General features: G+C 36.7%; 1 protein-coding gene across 3 annotated transcripts; it reads right to left on the reverse strand.

Moving 5' to 3' along the window:
* Positions 1-7,499: 7,499 nt before the first annotated feature.
* On the reverse strand, positions 7,500-23,027 carry LOC121384352 (arsenite methyltransferase-like). Of its 3 annotated transcripts, none has more exons than XM_041514712.1 (10): positions 22,899-23,027; positions 20,353-20,542; positions 16,662-16,812; positions 15,307-15,443; positions 14,611-14,680; positions 13,876-13,957; positions 13,218-13,349; positions 10,704-10,843; positions 9,128-9,247; positions 7,500-8,057 (listed from the first exon to the last, which is right to left on the reverse strand). In XM_041514712.1, exons 2-10 carry the CDS (start codon positions 20,526-20,528, stop codon positions 7,986-7,988), a joined length of 1,080 nt encoding a protein of 359 aa, XP_041370646.1. In that variant the 5' UTR covers positions 20,529-20,542; positions 22,899-23,027; the 3' UTR covers positions 7,500-7,985. The 3 variants fall into 3 exon arrangements, with proteins under 3 accessions (XP_041370646.1, XP_041370644.1, XP_041370643.1); XM_041514710.1 differs by having other exon boundaries at positions 22,827-22,967; XM_041514709.1 differs by lacking the exon at positions 22,899-23,027 and adding an exon at positions 20,924-20,984.
* Between the last annotated feature and the right edge of the window lie 2,024 nt (positions 23,028-25,051).

The following is a 25,051-nucleotide window of genomic DNA, read 5'->3' on the forward strand; positions in this document are numbered from 1 at the left end:
TCTTTGCCTAAATAAAACCAATTAACTTAAAAACCCGATCCCTCCAAACCTAGAATTAAAAACAAACTTAAAAACCCTTCAAACCACCTTCCTATAACTTAATTTAGAACTTATAAGGGAAATCTGTTAATAAATTAATTTTAAATCGGGACCTTAAAAACTTAATTTTGAATTCACCTTAAGGTAGGAAAAAAAACCAATTGCGACATAACAGCTATTTGGCACTACCCAAAAAACAAGAAAACTCTCAACCAACTAGTAACTGAAAAAACTAACAAACACGACTACAGAATACTTTAAACAAAAATTAAATAGACTCCGAAAAACTGTTATATTATACACACATAGGCGCCATAATCACTTGCCCTATACCTCGAAACATTAAATAATTGTAACCTAAGAAAACATGTAACTAAACTTAGATATGTGCACACCGCCTCGAAATCGAAAGAGGCAGGCATCACAATATTCTCAGAAAAGACCGACTCTGCAAGCTTTGCAAAGAGGCGGTGGAAGATGCAGGCACATTTTCTTCTCGTGGACTGCAACACAGCTAGAAACGAACAGAAGAAAATATTTTATTACACTCGCACAAGAATTCCCAATATTCCAAACACTAAATAAATACGATTTTTTTTATTATATCATCAACTTGCCTAAACCACAACTCATTACAGTCGCACAACTCTGCTCAGATTTGGACACAGCACGAACTAGTCTTCTAACTAGACCCCCTGCCACTTAATAGTATTTATTTATTCTAATTAACCAAATATCGAAGAACAGACAAAAGACAACAGAGCCTGTTACTCTACATGTACTTTATTAGACAAGAGTTGTAGTTTAGTTTTTTGATGTTGGCGTTTAATATTTTATGTACTTTATTTTTGCTGGTCAACCAGACTATGTTTTTATTATACATATATGAACATGGAAATAAAGTTATTGTATTGTATTGTATTGTATTGAAACCATAAAAAGGTATATTCTGTGATGTCATATTTTTGACTAAATGTTATTTCTTACACACCCGTTGGTGAGAACACCATGCGTTATTTATGATAACACATACCATGTTTACACACGTACGTGTGTTAACAATTTCAAGACATACGACTGGCTGCTTCTAGGTGATGACCAGGTCACTGATGCCATATATCCAATGAAAAATAACACGATGGAAATCGATTACACTGTGACGTATAGTTAACCTGAAAATCATGTCTGTGACGCGTAAGTCAGCTAAAAGTGCAAAGGGTTGCAAATATATTTTAGTCGAAAAAATATATTAAAATTTGCTTAAAACCTGGGGCTTTTTTTTAGGATATGTAAGAAATGGAATAATACTCGTTGTGTGCGTAGGCATGGTGCAGCGAGGGTTTTTATCTTGAGGGACCACCCACATTGTTTCCGTGTATGGGGGACGGGGATGACCGAGGAGGGCCGTGGTCCCCTAGCTCTGTCAGTGCAAGAAATGTTCGCAAGGTTAATTCAGTTCAATGAATGAATGTTTGTTTAACGACACCCCAGCACAAAAATACATATCGGCTACTGGGTGTCACAAATGGTAAGTATATGAACATATTTATATACACTCATGTAAAACCACAGTGTAAGGAGCTATGGGGGGAAAGTATAATACAATATTTAAAACTTTACAGTTAACATTGGATGGAATTTAAACGATTCCAAAACATTTCTGTTGCCAAATATATCATTTCTTGTCGGCTTGAGATGATCACACTCCACCAAAATTTGCCGCACAGTCAGTGTACACTGACAGTATTCACACTGAGGAGGAGGGTCCCTCTTTAAAATAAATGAATGCGTCAAATATGTATGGCCGACGCGGGCACGGCATAAGACTACTTCATTCTTCCTGCATCGCCTGTAGGATGACTGCCACTCTCCCAGGACTGCCTTGACAGAATGAAGCTTATTCGCAACCGCACCGCCCCAATCATCTTGCCAAGTCGAAAAGATATATTGGTTAATATGAAATTTAAAATCACTATAGGGGTCACCAACATGGACACGGGGCAAGTTCAAAGCAGACTTGGCAGCAACATCTGCCTTTTCGTTACCCCTAATGCCAACATGGCTGGGTACCCAACAAAATATAACATCTTTATTGGCAATTGATAAAAAGACACACTTTCGTATCACCATCCCAACTAAGGGATGCTCCAATTTCATGTACTGTAGAGCCTGAAGACACGAAAGTGAGTCTATAAAAATAATATACTTGGATGCACATTAATCCTTAATCTGTTCCAGGGCTTTAATGATTGCCCAAATTTCAGCAGTAAAGATTGATGCTGAATCGGGCAATCTCATGGAAATTATTGTGTCTGATGGAAAAACTGTAGCACAAGCCACAGAATTCCCATCCCGTGATCCGTCTGTTGAAACAGGAATGTAATCACAATACCTCTCTTGGATTTCCATGAAATGTTGTTTATAAATAACTGCATCTGTGCGATCTTTTTTTAGATGCACAAGATCGAATACAATTTTTGATGGTTTGATACACCAAGGTGGAAAAATAAAATATGAAGGCGTGTCCAAAATGTCTGTTAAATCAATGTTGGAAACTGATAAAAACTGCTTAATGCGAAGACCAAATGTTCGAATCGCATTCGGTTTCGCATCAAATAACTTCATATATTTATTATCAAACACCGCATTGTGTGCAGGATGTTTTAGCATTGCTTTAATCTTTGTAGCATACTGCAGAGAAAGCTTTGCATGTCTAGCACCCAAACTAGGTTCGTTTGCATCGACGTACAAGCTCTCCACAGGAGATGTTTTGAAAGCACCAAGACAAAGCCCAAGTCCCTGGTTGTGTATAGGATCTAGCATTTGCAAGTAAGACTTACGTGCTGACCCATACACAATGCACCCATAATCAAGTTTAGATCGAACTAAAGATCTATAAAGTCGGAGCATAACCTTTCGATCTGCTCCCCATTCAGTCTTGCCAATAACTTTTAAGATATTGAGGGCCTTTAAGCCCTTCTTTTTCACATACTGTAAATGAGGAACAAAAGATAGCCTCCTGTCAAAAATAACCCGCAGAAATTTGGTCTTCCCCACAACTGGAATCGGAGTTTTGTCCAGAAACAGCTGTGGATCTAAATGGTGACCTCTTTTCTGGCAGATATGCATACAGACTGTTTTTGACTTTGAGAATCGAAATCCATTGTCAGTTGCCCATTGTTGAAGTTTATTCAAACAAAGCTGCAACTGACGTTCAGTGATACTCATAATGGACGACCTGTAGCAAATCTGAAAATCGTCGACATATAACGAGCTATCAACGCCAGGTTTTAAACACTGGGTGATGCTGTTAATTTTCACGGAAAATAAAGTTACTGACAGGATGCTACCTTGAGGCACATCCATCTCTTGGGAGTGAGAATTGGATAACGTAGATCCCACTCGTACCTTGAAAGACCTATTCTGTAAGAAATTTGAGATAAAAGTCAGGCATACGGCCTCTTAAGCCCATGCCATGGAGGTCTTTCAAAATCCCATACTTCCACGTGGTATCATAAGCTTTCTCGAGGTAAAAAAAGATCGATACCAAATGCTGGTTATGGATAAAAGCATTTCTACAAAACGTTTCAAATCGAACAAGATGATCAACCGTGCTACGTCTAGTCCTCAACCCATATTGCATGTTAGTAAGCAATTTGTGGGACTCAAGATACCAGACAAGTCTACGGTTGATCATTCTTTCCATGGTTTTACAAATGCAACTTGTCAAAGCAATAGGGCGATAACTGGTATGGTTTGTTGGATCCTTACCAGGCTTAGGAATAGGAATGACAATGGCTTTTCTTCAATCAGAAGGAAAGTCACCCGAAATCCAGATTTTGTTAAAGATATTTAACTATAGAACCATTTGAAGATGACAAAAACCCCCCACCCCCCCCCCCCCCCCCCCCCCAAAATCAAAAAAACCTCAGGTAAGTGTTTTAAGAGTTGATAATGTATTTCATCTGGTCCTACCGAAGTATCACGGGCTCTACGTAGAGCGTCCTGTAACTCCTCCAAAGAGAAGTGCCTGTTGTAGGCTATACTTCAGCATTTTCAGATGAAAAGTTAATTGGTTGCTTTTCAGCTTTATTTCTGACAGATGTAAAAGCATCTGTACTGAAAGAAGAAGTGTTATGAGAGAAATTGTCTGCCAATGCATTGGCAATGTCACGATGAGACGTCACATCCGTGTCATTAACAGACAAATGGCGAACTGTATTATTGGATTCTTTCCCCTTGATTTTACGTATCATATTACCAGACAGATTTCACAGATGTTTGAGAAGTCAACTTGGAGACATAATTTCTCCAAGATGATTTCTTACTCTGCCTAATAGCTTTACGAGCCTTTGCCCGAGCAATGCGATAAGCATTCAGGTTATCCCCGGTAGGCTCGCGTTTGAACCTCTCGAGGGTCCGTTTCGCTCTTTGATTGCATCTTTGCAAGTTTCATTGAACCATGGTTTATTGAAACGCTTTGGTACTGCCGAAGTCTTAGGAATAGTTTCCTCTGCAATATCTTTCAAGATGGAGGTGAACAAAGACATGGGATCATCGGCACCAGCCATGGCAGTTTGATGCAGTAGAGTGCTGCACAGATGCCGAAATTCATCCCAATTTGCCTCCGTCAACCTCCATCTCTGAGCTCTTTCTAATTGTTTACCTCTTATTATTTATGTCATCGCATCCCCACAAAGTGTGGTGAGCATTAAAATCTCCCATGATAACAAAGGGAGTAGGGAGTTCAGTTCGATTCAATGCATTAATTTAATCATATGAAGTGCCCTCGAGGCTTGGGGGTGTTGGACGTGCGCATCTATACATAATTCGAAGTGTTCTGCAAACTTCAGTGTTTAGCAGATAAACATGATGCATTCATTAGTTTTTAGGGGTGTGACGTAGCCCAGTGGTAAAGCGCTCGTTTGATGCAGTCTGTTTGGGATCAATCCCCGTCTGCGGGCTCCATTGGGCTATTTCTCGTTAGTCAGTGTATCACAACTGATATATCAAAGGCCATGGTATGTGATATCCTGTCTGTGGTATGATGCATATAAAAGATCCCTTGCTACTAATGAAAAAATGTAGGTTTTTCTCTCCAAGACTATGTCAAAAGTACCAAATGTTTCACATCTAATAGCTGACGATTAATAAATCAGTATGCTCTAGTGGTGTCCTTAAACAAAACAAACGTTCTTTTTTTAAATTAGTTTTTAGTAAGGAACATGTTTATAATGGTCAGTGTTAGTGTATTTCTGGATACTGTTAGTAGGGGCCCTCTAAGTATTGCACCTCCTCCCTGGGGAAATCCTGCATTTCGCCCCTGCCGGTTGTGTTAATATTTTTAAAAATGCAATATTTAATACTAACACCCATCCTTCCCCATCTGCCAGCTTCACAGCCTCGTTGCGACTCCTGCTCCATTTCACACTGGATCCGCCACTGCCAATTCCTATAGTATACTGAAAATAAGTAACCACACCAACACTAACAGGAAAGAGTGACTGCAACCAAAGCCATCATCTTCTTCTGCTGCATTCAAGCTATAGTTGATCATCTGTTTCATGATCATAGAGCTTGGTGCATGTACAGACATTTCCTTTCAGTTTCCACGCTAATGCTGATACATAGCTTCTGTACTCTGACTTCAGTGGACCAAATCCATCATCCAATAGTGTCGGAGCATTCAGTCCCACATTATATCCTTGTACTTTATACAGACAAATCTATCTTATGGTCCATTCCTCGACTTGGTGAGGTAGCTTGCATGTCTCAAAGACTCGAAGAGCCATGCTAGCTGGAACATCAGCTCCTGGTAGGGTCACCCAAGCTGGACTGGTCAAAGGGTAGAGACTAGACTAATATGGACCAGACAAGAGAATTTGAGTCAAGAAAGACAAGAAAAACTCCAAATTCAAACCAAGTTCACTGAAGTCACAGAAGCTATGCATAAGCATTATCATGGAAACCAAAAGGAATGTCTGTACATGCACCAAGCTCTATGATCATACAGACGTATCAACTCTAATAGTGACTGACATTTGGTCTACAATACGAAGTGCTCCCTTCTCTCGGTATATAAATTACATAAAACGATGAGTACTAAAATCCTTCCAAGCCTTCATGAACATTGTTTTTTAAAAATAATTTCAGTTTCATTTAACAGAAAAAAATAAAGTAGAAATGTTATGGAAATAACAAAAAAAACTGTGCACTATTTTGGTGTGCATTTTACAAAAACAATTGGTTGGGTTCAGAAATAAATAGATTGTAGTGCATAGCACAGTAAGAAAACAAAGTTTAATGGACATATATAAAATGTGGACGTTTAAAATTATTACTGGTAAACATTGAAGGCTGTTCTAGAATTATTTAATGCTCTAGGGAGGGATGGGGAATCATGGGCAACATATGGGGGTTGGAAAACAACATTAATAAACTAAATACAACCAGTTGTGGTCAATTCGTTAACATTACACATGATGTTTTTGTTGTAGTTAATTTAGTATTTATGACACAACAAAATCAGTAAATCTTAGGAAGAGAAACGCCCCACACAATGTTTGTCAAATTATGTTACTGACAGTGAAAGGTGCGACATAATTTTAAGAGTGGGAGGGGTCTTTAACATTACACAATATTATATGGGGTGAAAAAAATTAATTTAAAATCAGATCTTGCATTGCGTAATTGTTGAATAACCCCTTGAACAATTACAGATTAATGTTAGCAAGAAGCATTAAGTTTAAAATATTATTTTGCACATTTATTGTTTATGTTAAAAATGATTGTCTTATGGTGTATTCCTTGCTTTAATGACTCTTTTGGCCCATTTCATGACTTACTTTTTATTTCCCCATTTCAAGAAACTACTGTATAGATTTTTATATGACACTATAATGTGTTTGTGTTCAGTTCAACACCTCTTCTTTGGTCTCACTACACAGGTGTCATCTGCCACTGAAACCCATGTTAAATTACACAACTTCAAATGAAAATTGCCAATAGAACGGGTTCATACATTATATAAGCATTTATTTTCACTCCAAAATTGAGAACATTTCCTGTCTCAGTATTTTGCTATATGACTGCATCTGGCTGTAGTACCGGTCCGAACAGGTGGTTCATTAACCGATTCACTCCGGCTGTCTCTTGCGCTGTCCCAAAAGGTCAATGCACAATATTACAAAATAGCACAGGCAAAATACAGCCAGAAGGCTTAGCATTAAAAATACATATTATTTTAATTCTTCACCATTTCCTAGAAGTGAATATGTGAACTTGTGGCACAATTAGGAACTATAGTGGACCGTGATCAATGAACTCTCACCCGGAAGTGATCCGTATAGTGAGACCTTTGTTAAATCTTTTATTTATTGCAAATTCATTCATGAAAATATATAGCACTAAATATTATGCTATACCTTGTACAGATTAAAAATCTACAAATGCAAATTTAGTAAGTTTTTTTTTGTTTTTTGTTTTATTTGGGTACTTTTTCTAGCATACCACCACCAAGCAGACTAAATAAAAAACATTTGCTTACATATAATTTCTTTTGATACTCACAGGCCTCGACACATTTAAAATCTGTTTACCCCGACAAGGGGTAATGCCAAAAAAAGAGAGAGTAGCATACCCGTAACCTATTTTGGTTTGCAGAACCTTTTTTATTATTGAACAAAATAAAAAGCACATTGCTAGGACTGATTATTCCTGCAATTTGTGGAGGCCTGTACCAATAGATTTATAATGTTGTAATAGCCTATACATGTATGGGATTTAAAGTAATCAGTTACCATTCTTTCATTTCCATAGTCGATAAAACTGTAAAGTCTTTGATTTAGTCCAGTAGTTTATGTCATCTACGTAAATGATAGCTACTGTGAATTAAGGTATGTGGTTATTAATTACATAGCACTAATCAGATGAGAAATGTCCGTTTCCTAGCAACAAGATGGAGCTGGTAATTTGCCATCTTTCTTCAGGATTTCCATGTACTCGAATGGATTCAGTTCCTAGAAAAGATAACAAAGTAGATATTAGACATTTGTAAATATTCTCAAGAAGACCAAATATTTATTTTGCCATGCTGCAGTCGTCTAAAATAAAAAATTGTATGTTTCCAGGAAGGTGCTGAAAATCAATTAGGACTATATTGCTCACATTAAGAGGCCCACCCATTGGCTGGAGTACTGGTATGATCCAACAGTGTTTAAAACTTAGGGTGTCTCTTAAAGGAACACTCAGGTCAAATATGAGCTGTATGTGTTGGAAAGACACATACCCGGACCACCAGTACATACTGACAGTTTAACAAATGAAAAACATGTAATTTTAGAATTAATTAAAACCATGATTTTTTCCTGCCATTTTGTTTCTTTTTTGTCGCCTCCGGTTTTCTACCTTGGATGGGAAGTGACATTACCTACTGTAAACTACTCCTTGTATGATGGTGCAAAATACACAAAGTAATTAAATAAAACTAGTCAAGACTAGTAAAAGAACATAAATGCCTAAGTAATTATAATGAAGTACATGTAGTTAACATTGTAGTTAAAATTGGATTTTAGTATTTTTCCCCTTTGTAAAAATTCAAAGACAAAAATGCAAACTAGCAGTAGTATGCTCTAGCAAAAACCACCACCCACAATAACCAACTAATAATTTTCCTTTTTGTGACAGGATGGGACTGTCTACGTAACAAATATTATTATAGAATTATTTACAGTAATAAACCTTGTCAGTAGATAATTTATCCTTTACCATTTTAGGGGTTACAGGTTATTTGTTGGAGAATTGTTAAATTTCCTTGATTAATATGGTGACACAGGTCGTGATCCATTACATTCTAATAGCAAAAGTGCTTATATTTCCCCCATTACATTTAAAAACCCCTAATATTAGGACACGTCAGGAGATATCTGATTGGTTACAAAATGCATCACAGTTGTAATGTTAATAATATCGTATGTATTTAGGGCTCGCTCTGGGTAAGATTTTTTCTCTCGAAATTATCTTCAATTATTTTTAAAACAGTGTAATTTTTCCAAAAAAATATCAATCATGGCATGAAACACTGACTTACCATCTTTGTAGTGGGAGAACAACACATCTTGCCAGCTGGCTGGAACTCAAACTCTTCCTTGTATCTGGAGCTGTCTAGAATAGTCGACAGTTCACTGTCAACAGGTACAAGATCTCCCTTCTGAAACCAGTAAAAAACCAAAAAATCATTCTGCTTCTTAAACAGATTTGAAATGTATGCTAACAAGTCCTGAAATAAAAGGAATATTCTATTATTTAATACATTCAATACATTTTATTTATATGGCATCAGACATATGGTTATGGACCACACATATAATGAGAAAGGAAATCTGTTGTCACCATGCAATGAACTACTCTATCCAATTAGCAGCAAGGGATCTTTTATATGAAGCATCCCACAGACAGGACAGTATATACCATGGCCATTGTTACACTAATTGTGAAGCACTGGCTGGAACGAGAAATAGCCCAATAGGCACACCACCCAGGGATTGATTATAGACCAACTGGGTATCAGCCAAACATTTTATTTCCCGCCCCAAATCCTGAAATGTATGCCAGCAAAATATTTCATACTTTAATTTATTGAGGCACTTTTCGTTATCTTTTCAAGGAATTACTTTACGGAGAAGTCAGAAGATTATGGCAGAGGCGCATCTAGGCCCCCCCCCCCCCCCCCCCCCCTAAATTTTTTGACAGTTATAATTTTATTATATATTAATTTTCATTTTTTTTACGATCCCCTCCAAACCTCCCCCAAAGTTCCATTGACATTCTACCTCATGTCATTGGGACCCCCCATAATGGATTTTCTGGATCTGCCACTGTATGGAATAAATAGTTTAAATACGTCAATTTTTTTAATCTGTATTAATATTATATTATCATGGATGAACACTCGAATATGAATCAGACATTGAAGAAAATCAATCAAACTTATTGTGCGGTTTGCTTGTTGTGGGTATCATGCATATGGGAAAATAGAAGCTGCACAACAATAATACAGCATCCATTTAATAATACAGCATCCATTCACAACAAGGGGCAGGACGTAGCCCAGTGGTAAAGTGTCCGCAGTTTGAAGCCATTGTAAGATGTTTCCAACTAATAAAGTCTTTAACAACTAAAACTACATATTACATACATTTTCTTGTTTAGAATACCAGTGTTTGTATACCCAATGTGTTTGTGGTCCTGTACTAATATTTGTAGCAGCTATTTTTAATTTTACTTCGTTTTCTCCCCCGTACATACAAAATTATTGGAAGGTAAAATCTGGTTTGGGCTACTTCAAGCTCTAGGATGCCAACAAACACTTTGGTTATACAGATACTGGTATCGTAAACATGAAATCAGAAAGGATCCATTAGTCATAAACAAACTCAGGACAGCAGCACAGGCATCGGAAGATGGCAGCAACTGGGAGGCATGTATTAAATACAAGTTTATATTGTGGCCCCCCAGTTTCAGAGTTGGGGGGACCAGTGCCCCATGGTCCACCCATTTCCCCAAAGCCTATGAGCAGTAAACTCAAGACAGTCCCTTTAACAAACCTGGATGAATTATTACAAAGCACACAACTTCCGGAAAAAAGATTACTTGTCACAACCTACCTTAAAGGTTACTGCGAAGTCAAACTTGAGTTCTGTTTCATGTCCTGGTATCTCCCCGTTGTAGATGACTTGGCGGGCTGGTTGCTTGGTTTCAGGTAACTTGAAGAGTCTGTATGTCACGGACACAAACTGAGCATCCCCTGTGAAATTGGAGGAAGATTTTACATGCAAGAGAAAATGTTAAGCAATATATACAGAGTGAAAACTCACAAAACTGGACCATAAGCACACTGGAATTCCCTCAAAACCAGCTGTTTTTCACAATCTCTTTTTAAATATTAGTAAATAACAGAACCACCAGTTTAGAGGGTTTCACTGTATATAGAGGATAATAAACGAGTTACCAGTTATTATCAAATTTATGTCCCGAGCGAAATAATTTTCACTTGTCACGAGCTTTATCGAGTGAACAAGTGAAAATTATTTCACGAGGGACATAAATTTGATAATAACTGGTACCGAGTTCAGGGGACAATATTTCGAAATCTGAAGTAACTGGAAGTCGGTTCACGTGGTTTTTACCTAGGTAACCAATACGTGAATTATATTTGCATAACCCGTGGGTTATCTGATCAGTTACCTCAAAATTACATTGAAATTATATTTTACATACATAGTTTTTAGCTCAAACATAAAGTTAAAACAAATACAAAAGAAAACATTTTAAAAAAAAAGAAAAAAAAGTCTTTAATGCTTGCTAAAGTTAACAATATTATAAAAGAACTGAATATCAGCCCCAGTACTGAAACAAAATACAGGGGCATAGCGAAAAAGTTTTTTAGCATTTACACACGCCGAAGGCATGCCTGACTGGGGAGCCTCGCCCCTGAAAATTATGCAAATCAGAACACCTGTAGATGCATTCTGAGCCTTTTCTGAGGCAGTTTTTTCCATCTCTTTTTTCAAGTCAGTTTTAAAAGGATATTTTATAGAACAATTACAGACAGCCTTGACCTATTCCCGGATATTTGTTTTTGCATTACACACATGTGTATATTGTGCGTAATGGGCGCTACGCCTTTGAAATAGATACATAATCATTTGGAGGGATTCTTTTTTCATTTTGCAGTGGCTATGTTACTTTCACTTTATCGATGGAACTTCTATACTGCAGTGACATTCTAAATATTAGTTTTTTAAAGCTCATTATGCGATGTTAGTATTTTTAAATTTTTGTGACACTTTTGGATTCCTGTTTACGTTAAAACTGTTTTCAACATATGCAAAATTATAGTCAATCCAATATTATGTCTACATATATTCCTTTAGAGATAAAATAGCAGCAGATAACTTAGCCGTCCCCAGCGGTCTGAGCACATTTCTTTAAAACTTTTTAAAAAGTTTAGACTGGTTACAATTGTTGCAATATAACATTGTTTACTGGTTTGCTGCGTATCAAGTATCTAAAATTCAGTCTAAAGCATTTGTCAGAATACTAGTAGTATGTCTGCGTGAATAAACGTCCTGTAAATGTGAAGTTTGCAAGTTTTAATTTCTGAACGTTTACAGGTCACGACGTAACCAATTTGTGGTTTGTGTAAATTAAATTTTGCGTAACCGACACGCAAACAGAACGGCAGTTCACGTGAAATATTGTGCCCTGGAGTTTGTTATTCTATTTATTATCCCAGCTATTTGGAGTTTTTAAAAGCCTTTATTTTCGATATAGCGTACATTGGCTACACGTCCATGTATATAGAAATGACGTAAACTACTTTACTGTTCTGGGTATTGCTTTAACTTTGTATTTTATTCACGGTTCACAGATAATTTTCAAAGCCCAAAGCTCTATATATTCTATAAAAACTAAAATCTGTAATGAATTGCATTAAACTACCATTTTATTACAAGTTTAACGCTGAAACCAGAAAGACGCAAACGCTTTAAACTATGTGAGGTCATTGTGTACGCTTTGTCAAAACGTGATGATGTCATATTTAGTACCGACAAGGTGACTGGTTTGTCGATGTCAAATCGTCCAATGGTAGTGTATGTTAAACCAATGCAGGATAATTTCTCAGTAAGAAATTATGATTTTTATTTTCCTCATTATGAGTGCCTGCTGGGGTAATAAATAATATTATTTACTTAGCTATCAATGAAAAATCCTTTTTCCCCCCACAGCACCAATCCTCTGAATTTTATTCCTGATGTTAGTGCTATGCATAAAATCTTCCTGTCCCCATTCTTTGATGAAAAACTAACAGCAACCCTCTACGTTTTAAGACCCTTCAAAGTTTTCCAAAACAATTTTTAGTGACTATTTTTTTCTGAAAAAAACATGATATGATGAATTTAAAAAATAAATAAAAAAATATTTAAAATAAATGAGAAAATTTCACACATATATTATATTACGTCAAACTACGTCCTCAGGATAAGTAGAAATGTTAATTTTAACTAAATACTGATGGGGACTACCTGGTAGGAGAAATGGTAAATGCCATACTGTGGACTGCAATACATGCATGTATTTATTACTGCAAACAAGAAGGAAAATAAAGCCAAATTTACCTATGACCTCTTTGAATTCTGGTTGTGTGATGGGAACTGGTGATACGGAAACCATCCTGGGTGTACTGAATCCAACCTCTTTGGCTAGACTAAACAACTCTTTCCAAAACAACGCACCAGAAATACACTCACCTGTAATGAGTAGTTTACAATATAAATATTTATTTATTGAATTATTGAAATGAACAAGGAAATCAAGATGGATTAATTAAAATCACTTAGAACTCTTCTGGAGTCATTAAATATTAAGCAGAATGTGTATTCTATTTTAACTGCAGTGAATAACAAAATGCATAAAAGTTGTGTTTTTAACATCAATATTATGACTGTTAAGATTTAAAAATAGGCATTACATTACAAACCTGGAAATTTTATCTTTATACACATGAATTTAGATTCTATCAGACTTTTCCTAGGTGCTACAAACACACTACAATGGAAATTATATTGATCCTTTCTGTAAGAAGGAAATGTTTTATTTAACGACACACTCAACACATGTTATTTACGGTTATATGGCGTTGGATATTTGGAAATGGACCACACAAGGAAACCCGCTGTTGCCATTTCATGGGCTGCTCTTTTCGATTAGCAGCAAGGGTTCTTTTATATGCAGCAAATTAATTCAGCAAAATAAAAAGGAACAGAACTTGCTCACCCCATAAGACTTCGTGTTTTCGTGCCGATTCCGGAAGGTTCCGGTCACAGTAGATATCACTGAAATACACCTCACCACCAACCTGAAGAAAGAACAGGAATATTTTGTTTAGCGACAGCACATTGTTAATTCAGTGTCTGAAGAGAAGTCCAGCATTGCCTATATTATACGGTGTTTCTGCCAGAAAGAAATGTTTGGGTATGGCACTATGGAATTGAATGCATCCACAGTCAACGGGGTATGGGGGCCCTCCCACAGAAGAAAAGTGGGTTAAGTGTAGTTTTGGGGTTAAGATAATCAAACAGTAATAATAAGAGTAATTAATTTTGTCAAAAGGTTAACTTAAAAACAAAAATCTGCAAAAAAAAATAGGGTATGGCGTAATACCCATTTTACCCTCTGGTAGAAACCCTGATATAGGCTGTGTTTACCAATTGCTGTAATATCCTTTATTGTCATTCATTCTTAAATCTGTGGTAATATATTAAATTTGCATTACACACATACACATTATATATTAAATAAAATTAGACAATCATAAATAAAAGAGATTTCACAGCAAAATATCTTGCACTTGCATTTTCCCAAAGACAGGATAGCACATACCAGGTAATTAGTCACACAGTAATTCTTAATAGCCAGTCTGTTTGGCTACCAAAACGATTAGCCATGATGGGTCCTAAACTTGGCAAGGATTATAACAGGTGTATTTTCCTCTCTGTTGATGACAAATACCTTTAGAACTTTGTAGGCTTCTCGCAGCACAGCTTTCTTGTCGGGAGACAAATTCACCACACAGTTCGAGCTGAAAAACAGTTTCAAATCATTTAAGAAATTTCAATGGCAGTGTATCGTGTTTGTTTTTACTTAGAAACTGACAACACTGAACATAAGCAGACAATGTTCATTTAAATTATATCTTATTATAAAAAACTATCCAGAACATATTTTCATTTATGCTAAAAAGAAAAAGAAGAGAAAAAATATGTTTATGAATTTTTTTTGGTACAAAATTAAAAAACATATTTTGTGAGAGAATAAAAATGATATTGGAGATTGTTGCAGGGTTTTCACAAGTTTTTCATCAAACAACAACAATTCTGGCAAAAATACCACCCCAAAATTTGTAATGCTAATCCAGTACTTTATGAACCATTCCTACCAAGTTTTCAATATACAAAAAACAATTTAGCTGAACAAACCAATAAATATTACTTACAGTACTCTACTTTTTTCAAAAGGATGGCAACAAAAACTTACAACAAACTCTACTTTTTGCAAAAGGATGGCAACAAAAACATACAACAAACTCTACTTTTTGCAAAAGGATGGCAACAAAAACATACAACAAACTCTACTTTTTGCAAAAGGATGGCAACAAAAACATACATAAAACTGATATATACAGTTTATGTTTAAAATCTGACCTACATAATGGCATCAAAACTGTTCTCCTTTAATCCTGCCTCGGTGAGCTTTTCAATGTATCCCTTGACAAACTCCACGTTGGACTTCTTGTAGCCGAACTTGTCTCTGTGATAATCGATGTACTGATTTGCTATCTCTAGCTGAAGAAAAAACAACTCATGACACTAGAGTCATTGTTCATCTTCAACAGTTTATTTTCAAGAAAATAGCTTAAAAATAATCTTTCGTCCAGAAATTATATCAATATCTGATTTATATATATATATATATATATATATATATATATATGCATGGTTGTATACTGGTTCAAAGTTCTAATTTAGTAGCTGATTATGAGTCAAGGTTTTCCACATGGTAATATATACACACACAGAAATGCACACTGTAAAACGATATATCTAAAAAATCTAAAATGAGTAGTTAAATTTAGCTTGTAAGACAAATGCCTAGTTTCTAATAATATAATCATATAATTGTATCTACATTAACCATTTCCCAGAATGCTCTTAAATTTAAAAAGCAACTGTCACCGATATTTATCAAGTATACAAGGCCAACCTCATCATCTCAGTTTAAAGAAAATGACAAATAAGCCAATTTAAAATCTCTCCAAAAATTATCTACAGTTTGAACATCTATCAGATGTGCATGCCTCTGCACACTTTCCAAAGTAACTTGTGGCCTTTTCTCATAAATATTATTTATATTTATGCATGCCCGTCACCCCTACCCCAAGTCCAAAATTTTCTCAGATACCAAATAAAAATGATCCCACATCAATGCTGGTTAGAAGCAGTAAGTTAATTCATTGCAATTTAAAGAAAGACAATCTAATTATTAATTCATCAGACCTCACCGTTTAAGGGGAGGCTATCACTCTATCCTGAGAATAGTTCAAGGAGAGTAAATTTAGCTCCCCTTAGGATGTGAATTCATAGGGTATAAATATCATAATCTTAAATGACTCCTCATAATCCAAGTTATGGGAGCAATTAATCACTCCCTCAACTTGTTTCACAGAGGCCTGATGCATTAGTAAAGGACAAGAAGGAAATGTTTTATTTAATGACGCACTCAACACATTTTATTTACGGTTATATGGCGTCAGACATATGGCTAAGGACCACACAGATATTGAGAGGAAACCCTCTGTCACCACTTCATGGGCTACTCTTTTTGATTAGCAGCAAAGGATCTTTTATATGCACCATCCCACTGAGAGGATAGTACATACCACAGCCTTTGTTACACCTTTGTTATTCCCTAGATCGATCGCACATCAGCCGAACACTGTACCACTGAGGTACATCCGACCCCCCAAAAGGACAAGAGCAAAGATACAAGAAATATATGATCACCTGTTCATCTGTCATATCAATCCCAACAATGTAACCGTTCTCTCCCACCAGCTTGCTGAGGGCGAAGCAGTCTCGACCTGACCCACTGCCCAGGTCCAGTATCCTTATCCCCTTGACCTGCTCGGGGATCACCAGCCCACAACCATAGTATCTGCAAGAGAATGGCACATTCTAAAATTCTCATACAATGTAAATCATAAAATATTAGCGATCTTAAAAGTTAGCAAAATCCAAATAAGTGACATATTTGCGACATAACATTTTAGCAAGGTCATCATATCAGAAACTGAAAAAAGATAAAGCTCAAGATGTAGGATCAGATTAAATAATACTTTTGATCTATTTTGACTTTATGCAGCTTACAGACAGCTAAATTTTAGTAGAAAATTGCAGAATGTGCATGCTAACCAACAGTGTTACTATTGCTGTTTGTTATCCATTTTGGTTTAATCAGTAACCTGTAACCATTGTTGTGTGTTCAGTTAATCACCGACAGTTCAGTCACGCAAACCTTTTTCAGGATAGTCTTTTATGTCTCTTTAAATTCAGAGACACAGAATTTTAGCGTCTTGTATGGCTTTGCTAAAGTTTTACGCTTGCTAACATTTCCTGATTTACAGTATAACTACTAGACTATAAACACAGGCACTGGCCTCTGTGGTACTGGATTCATATCCCCAGTAGCAGCTCCCACCCAGAACGAGTTTAATGACCGAAAGGGAAGGTGTAAGGCCACTACATCCAGTGTGCTCATTAAAGGGAAGGTGTAAGGCCACTACATCCAGTGTGCTCATTAAAGGGAAGGTGTAAGGCCACTACATCCAGTGTGCTCATTAAAGGGAAGGTGTAAGGCCACTACATCCAGTGTGCTCATTAAAGGGAAGGTGTAAGGCCACTACATCCAGTGTGCTCATTAAAGGGAAGGTGTAAGGCCACTACATCCAGTGTTCAAATAAGCACTTGTCCGTTTGTCCCAACAAGTAAAAATCTATTCGGACAAGCAAAATATGCCTCGGTGATTGTCCAGTGGACAAGTAAAACATTTCAGTGCAGTTTCATTTTGAGCAATCACAAACATCATCCTGGTACTTGAATAAAACAAATAATTTATTTCTAGATTTCTTGATTTCTAGACAAGTAAATATTTTTAAATACCTATTTAATGATACTCTACCTAATTTAGCATTTACTTGTTTGGGCTCTCATTGATGTACAAGGTGGTGTTTACTCTTGAAATAAAAGTAAAAATATTGGTAAACAGGAGATTTGTGACCTTTATTGGAACAAACTGTAACACTTGTTGATGGATATGTGTCAGTTTCATTTACCCTTAAACAAACTTTTTAATTTAAAACTGCAAGATAACCGATTATTTTGAATTGCAGCATAAATTATTAATTTTGACCAGCATATTTAGTGAATATAAATTCAATATAAATACAGTAGAAATTTACACAATCTTGCAACCACTTAAAGGTGCTATATCAGAAGTTATATGTAAGCATCTGTTTGTGATAAAGATTCTCCAATAAAAATGTATTTTCTACTAGTAGATAAAATAATTTCCTATAATCATTTATGGGCATATAGTTAAAGGTGTAGTCTTTAAATGTTAAAGCAAAATTTAATAAAAAACATGATTTGCAATAGCTGTCATTATGCAACTTTGAGATAGCACCTTTAATACCAGAAAATAGATCACAAACTCAAAATGGTTCTTGACAGTTTCGCTCAAAAATTACTTATAAATGTCTACAAATATTTTGTTTTGGAGAGGAATAGGGGTAAACCATCATCAGAAACAGTCTCTCACATATTGTAACAGCAATGAAATTGACATACATGTGTATGTTGATCAAACTTTGTTATAGTCTGTTCCAATAAAGTGCACAAATCACCTGTTTACTGACATATTTCTTTTAATTTCAAGAGTAAACACCACCTTGTACATCAATGAGAGCCAAAACAAGTAAATGCTAAATTAGGTAGACTATAATTAAATAGATATTTTAAAAATATTTACTTGTCTGTTTAATATGTAAGAAATAATCGACGAAATTTTTTTTTATTCTATTTCCAACAGCACTTTTTTATAGTAACTTTTTTTGCTTATTTCTATCACTGACATCGATGTTTCTCTTATCAACCACTACGTAACAACTAATCCACTTTCCTGGACAGACAGCCCAGATAGCTGAGGTGTGTACCCAGGACAGTGTGATTGAACCTTTATTGGATATAAACATGAACCGAACTGTAAACTGACAATGAAGTAAACACACAGACACACTGTGACAGGTATTAGAAGTGGGGGACAGGGTTATGAGGTCACGGTCTCTCCTAACTCTCCAGCTGATGAGGTCAGAATATGCACTGCACCCCCACCCCCTCACCCAGTTGAGTTTACTCAAGGATCATATTGTTCCATTATCTGAAACATGATATGCTGTTAGCACTTAACCCTCACCCAGGAAAAAGCTTTAGCCACTTACCAACTCACCTTGACCTATATTTGGTGTAAGATAAATGTACACACCTTGAAATCTGCCTAAACCAGAACACACTGATGACCTACATGTAATATTCATCTCATTAAAAGACAGGATCTGCTTGGACAAGCAAAATGTACCAGTGTACAAATAAAAATGTACATTGCAGTTTCATTTTAAGCAATCAAAAACATTGTACTTGAATAAAACAAACTATTTTATTTGGACAATGAAAATATTAGTAAATTTCTAGATATATTTGTCTGGTGGATTAGTGAAAATTTCTGCTTCTGTTACTGAGGGTCCAGTTTAGACAGGTTTGACTACATAGTGTATATTCATATGTTATGTCTATGTATTTTATACACACCCATTTGAGAGAAATTATGATTTAAGGTAAATTACAAAGTAACATTCAATGTCAGGCCCGTAGGAATGACTTTGGGAGTGGTGGTGGTGGTGGGGGGCACTGATGGATCGGGTACAAACTCTATATCCGATTTTGGTTACAATGGCAAACATTAATGTGATATAGAAAAAAAAAAAAAAAAAAAAAAAAAAAAAACTCGCAAGGGGGGGGGTCACATGCCCCCCTGCTCCCACCCACCCCCCAGTTCCTACCGGTTGAATGTTGGAAGTCCATTTAAAGACAACCAATTCACTTCAGCATGGTGATAACCAAATTTTTGAATGAAATTAACACTATAGATGTCAATTTCTACCAATGACATACATTGTACATCATCTGTGCAACAAGCACTGTAAATAACTTAGAAAGATGGGTGTTTTAGTTTGTTTAAGAACATGTTAAAAATAGAATACTACATTCTTATCTACTAGATAGCATTTATCTCAATACCTAAAGTACTTGTTTAAAAATGTATCCAATTAACATTTCCTGTTAATCATGTTGTGAAACAACTCATGAGATAAATGGTATCTAAGGACCACTCATTTAGTATTCTAGGGCTAGCCCTGGGTGAGCAGAAACATTCACCAAATTATCTTGAAAAATGCACACTCACACAAAATTAAGAAGTTATTTTCCAATAAAATATCAATTATTACATGAAATTGTTTTGCCAAATTAAAATAAAATTTGCCAGTTGTTCTTAGAATTCGCAGTTGGCAAATTTAGCAAGTGGCAGAGCTAGCCCTGTATTCACGCTATGTCTGTTTGAGTTTTTAAATAACTGTTTCACCTTCTAACCACTTCATCATGAATATCAGACAGGGCTTCCCGGACAGGTTTTGGCAACCCTGTGGGTGTTGTCTTGCAGGATACAGTCTTTAGATCTTTAGCGGACTTCAACCGTTTCCCATAGTAGTCCTTCACCGAATCTCTGACATATTCATCACCAGTTGCAGCTGCCATCATGAGACTAGAGAAAACTGTAAAGGGATTTTTTAAAAATATATTAAAAATTTAAATGTATTGCTTTAATCTACCTGTTGAATATGACTTAGCCTAGAGAATAGTGTAATTTTAACATAAATCAAGATTATTTTTACTGTTTATTTATTATTTCAAAACCACTTACCAAAAAACCCCAACAAAAAACATAATAATAATTAAAATATGATTATATAATGTAAAATAAATAAATAATAATAATTAAAACCAATTAGGCCTATAAATTAAAATAATAAAAGGTAAAACTAGATAAAAGCAAAATGCAGCAAGATCCCAGAACACAAAACAATAATAAATAATGAAATAAAGATAGTAACAATAAAGTGAAAATAAAGCTTAATGCGAGTAAAGTAACACACTTCCACACCACGTAAGTGAGGGGGGAGAAAGAAAGATTGGTGGCATTAACCGCCTGCAAGTACTCAGGGTACACCGACTGATTACACAATTTACAGCCATCTGATTCGCTGTAGGGGATGGCCAGACCAGTCCATTAAATAGGGGTTTGGGTTCACCTAGATGTTAGGTCAGGTTAACAAAGCCATACCTAGTCTTTTTTTTTAAAGTATCAAAGTAGTTGTATTGGGCAATCTATCAGTCTTACTCTACAAATATTGCATTTCTAAACTAAAATAGTTTTTTTTTCGTATTTTTTAAGAGTTCAAACCCAGCAAGAACAAACCCTGCACCCCCCCCCCCCCCACTCCACGTTTGAGAAGAATAACGTACGTTATGGCTTGTGTGTAGTATATAACTACTTATTTTTCTTAAAAGAGTGCACCGATTCCTAACAGTTTAAAAAAAAGAAAAGAAAAAAAAAGGATTTTCAAGAGTCGTATCATGCCGAAAATTTTAAATGTCAATACACTAAGCACTTGACCGAATGCAAAAACACGTTTACTTCTAAGTAATAGTTAGAGGACGAGAAACAATACTTTATCGGCGTATAAAGATAGTGTCGCACGAGACAAAGGCGAGGCGTAAGCCGAGCGTTTTCTCGTGCGACACTACCTTTATACGCCGATAAAGTATTGTTTCTCGTCCTCTAACTGTCTTAGAGCAGAGCCAAAATCTCGTGCAGCAATACCGCTTATAAAGTGAATGTCTGAAGTACTTTATCGGGATATAAATGTACTTCACGTGACCAAATATGAAGCTCCCATTGGGATAGAAATTCAACTGTGCTCTAATCATTGTCAAATCAAAATGTTCTGATCGGTTATATCGAGATGTATGACATATACTACGTCTATACCTCATAAAACGTAATCTCCGTACGGTAAAATTTTAGCGCAGTTGCCAAAATTAAAGCGTAACTGGATTTATTAAACATTCGGAAAACTTCGGCATATTACGGAGTCTTCAGTATGATTCGTAGAATCGGTCGAGAGGTTCCGAGTAGTAAAATGAAATTTCCTCAAAGGGACAGACGTGTCGCCTTGTCATGGGCGTACATGGGGGGGGGGGGGTTCGATGGGTTCGACCGAACCCCCCCGAAATCGCTTTTTTTATAATTTAATATATCTGACATTATTATATTTACTCAACATAGAAATATATGCCCAATATCTCTGCAATCTATTTTGGAACCCCCCTTTTCAAAATCCTATGTATTGGAAACCCCCTTTTCAAAATCCTATGTACGCCCATGGTTGTACTCCCGAGTTGCCCCCCCCCCCCCACACACACACCTGGGGGGACTCTTATGTAGTTATGGAAATTTTTTGGAGTATCGCGTTTCGTACACTGGGTCACGGGCTTCCGTGACTGGTGTACGGTGACGCGATCGTACCGACGAAGAAGAGATGGAGGAAGAGGAAAAGCGCGCCAGGAACGGCACGGGGGGGGGGACCAAAGCTGGCGGCGGTCCCTTATGCGACGCCGCCCCCAACCCAGCCTGAGTTGACGAGACCAGCCCTGCGGGAACCGTCGACCACCGAGAGGGACCGACTCAACACCGCGGTGTGTGAGACACCCCACGACGACCCTCCATCGCCGACCGTCACGTGGCCCAGGCAGAACTGGCCGGTATCGCCGGTACAGCCAGTCGCCACGCCACAGGCCCGATCAGCCGCCGTTGGCAAGAGGAAGCCAACATCACCGACCAACCAGCCAGCCAAGACCGAGAGACCAGCGCCGGTAGTCGCCCCCCCCCCCCCCCAAGAGTCCGAGTGGACCGTCGCAGTGAGTGGACTGAAGAAACACCTTCATCAGTACATGCAGGGGGACACGACAGACCCGACCAAGTTCCGTGGCAGTTACCTCAACGCGGACTGGAGACCCCTGGAGGACGGCAGCGAGTACGAACTTCACAGCAAGATGTTCGGTACTCACCACACTGTAGTCGTGACGCACCGGAGGGAGCAGACCTATAGACAGGCCATACTTTCGAACAAGTTGGACAACCGGAATCTACATAAGATGATCCGAGCGGTCTGCGGCCCCGACTACGGTACGGTAGTCAGTATCCTGTTACGACGCCAACATCTGCTGCCGAACCTCCGGGACACTCCAGCCTCGCCGACGTAACACCTAACGGCCTTAACGAGGCCACTCACGTGGACGTATAGATCGGACTTTAAACACTTTTAGACCTTCGTTCAAAAATTCATGTCGAAATTACTTGTTTTTAAAAAAAATATTATTAAATAGTCCGATCCTCTCTTCTTTCTCTTATTTATTTTTGGACTGTCCTTCCAAAATGCTCCAAATTAAATAAATATTCGACCGAGCAGTCAATTCTTTTTATTTTTGGCTTGTAACTTTTTTCTTTCTAATTTTAATCCTACTAATTTCTTTTACTAATTGCTATTTTCAAAATTCTGTCCATTTTCACCCCCCCCCCATCCCAAATCAGGCGTGTTATCTAGCTAATTTAATTTTGACTGCCCAATCTAATCTAGCGACCAAATTTAATGAGTAGAATTTTCTTTATTAATTATATTAATTAGAGATGCGCATCAAAATTTTAAAGGCCCACTATTTAATTTTTGGATGTAAATTTCAAAATTGTCCCCTTAATTTTGTTCTGTCCCGGAGCAAGTCACTGGCTATCCAGAGACAGGCCCCGGGACGGACATGCTCGAAACTCTAGTGGTATATGAGCATGTTAAAATTATTCGCACTCGCTCTCAAAGGGACTGTCCCGAGTTTGCTTCCATTGTAAGATGTTTCTGACTAACAGAGCCTTTTTGATGAAGAACACTATACTTTCTTTTTTGAAATATCAGTGTCTGTATAAACATGTTTTCTATCGTCCTAATGTTTGTACAACCCAAACCACTTTTAAAAGTTTTTATTACAAGTCGCCCAATAATTTAATGTATACAAATAATATATATATATATATATATATATATATATATATATATATATATATATATATATATATATATATATATATATATATACACATTGTATATACATGTATCTCTAATTAGATTGCTCTCTCTCTCTCTCTCTCTCTCTCTCTCTCTCTCTCTCTCTCTCATATATATATATAGATAGATAGATAGATAGATAGATAGATAGATATATATATATATATATATATATATATATATATATATATATATATATATATATATATATATATATATATATATATATATATACATACATACATGTGTGTATATATATATATATAGATATATAGATATACATGTCAGGGGTGGGGAAAAGCTCTTTTTTCCCGGTCTGGGACCGATTCTCGATCTCTGAGACCGAATTTTTTTTTTTTAAACGCGCGTTTGCCGGTCCCACTTTTGTCATTCTTGTCGGTCCGAAGCACCTGTACATTTCTATTACTGGAAAAAATTCCTATCGGTCAAGCGGACCGGCCACCCCAGACATCGGTATATCGTGCATGATTTAAAATAATAAATAAATAGTGGTCAATAGTGGTCTGGTGTTTCAGACGTTTGTGATTTTAAAGTCTGCCTAAGTATATCGCCAGTCAATGAAGTCGGACCTACAGTAGTGTCAATCGACTGCCACTAGGCTAGACATTTGTCAAAGTCGCCGAATCGGTCAAGAGATTACACAGACATTAACGATAGCACCATTCTTGGTTTAGAGAGCCATCAATGTATTACACTCCAATTAAAACAAAGGACCCTGAATTTGCAACTGGATACAATCAACATCTGTCAACACCTGTGTACGGAGCTCTGTCGGGTCGAGTGTCCTAGTCCGAAGCAAGAGGCTTTTGTGCAATACAAACTGCTTAAAATAGCATAAAATAAAATGAAATAATCTATAAATGTATTTATTGTTGACTGTTCAGTATAGTGTATCCAATAATTATAAAGGATTTTAAAATTAACAAAAGGTTTCCACCTTTTTTTTAACAAGTGGGAGTAAGCAGAACAGCTACATGTACTGTTATCTCAAGAGCCAGTAGAGGTCAAATTTCATCAAATCAGTGATGACGTTATTACTCTCTTTGTCTAAACATGTGCTAGCTCAGGCTGTCAAACGCTTCAACG

Source organism: Gigantopelta aegis, chromosome 10, assembly GCF_016097555.1.
Source record: "Gigantopelta aegis isolate Gae_Host chromosome 10, Gae_host_genome, whole genome shotgun sequence".
Taxonomy (NCBI): Eukaryota; Metazoa; Mollusca; class Gastropoda; order Neomphalida; family Peltospiridae; genus Gigantopelta; species Gigantopelta aegis.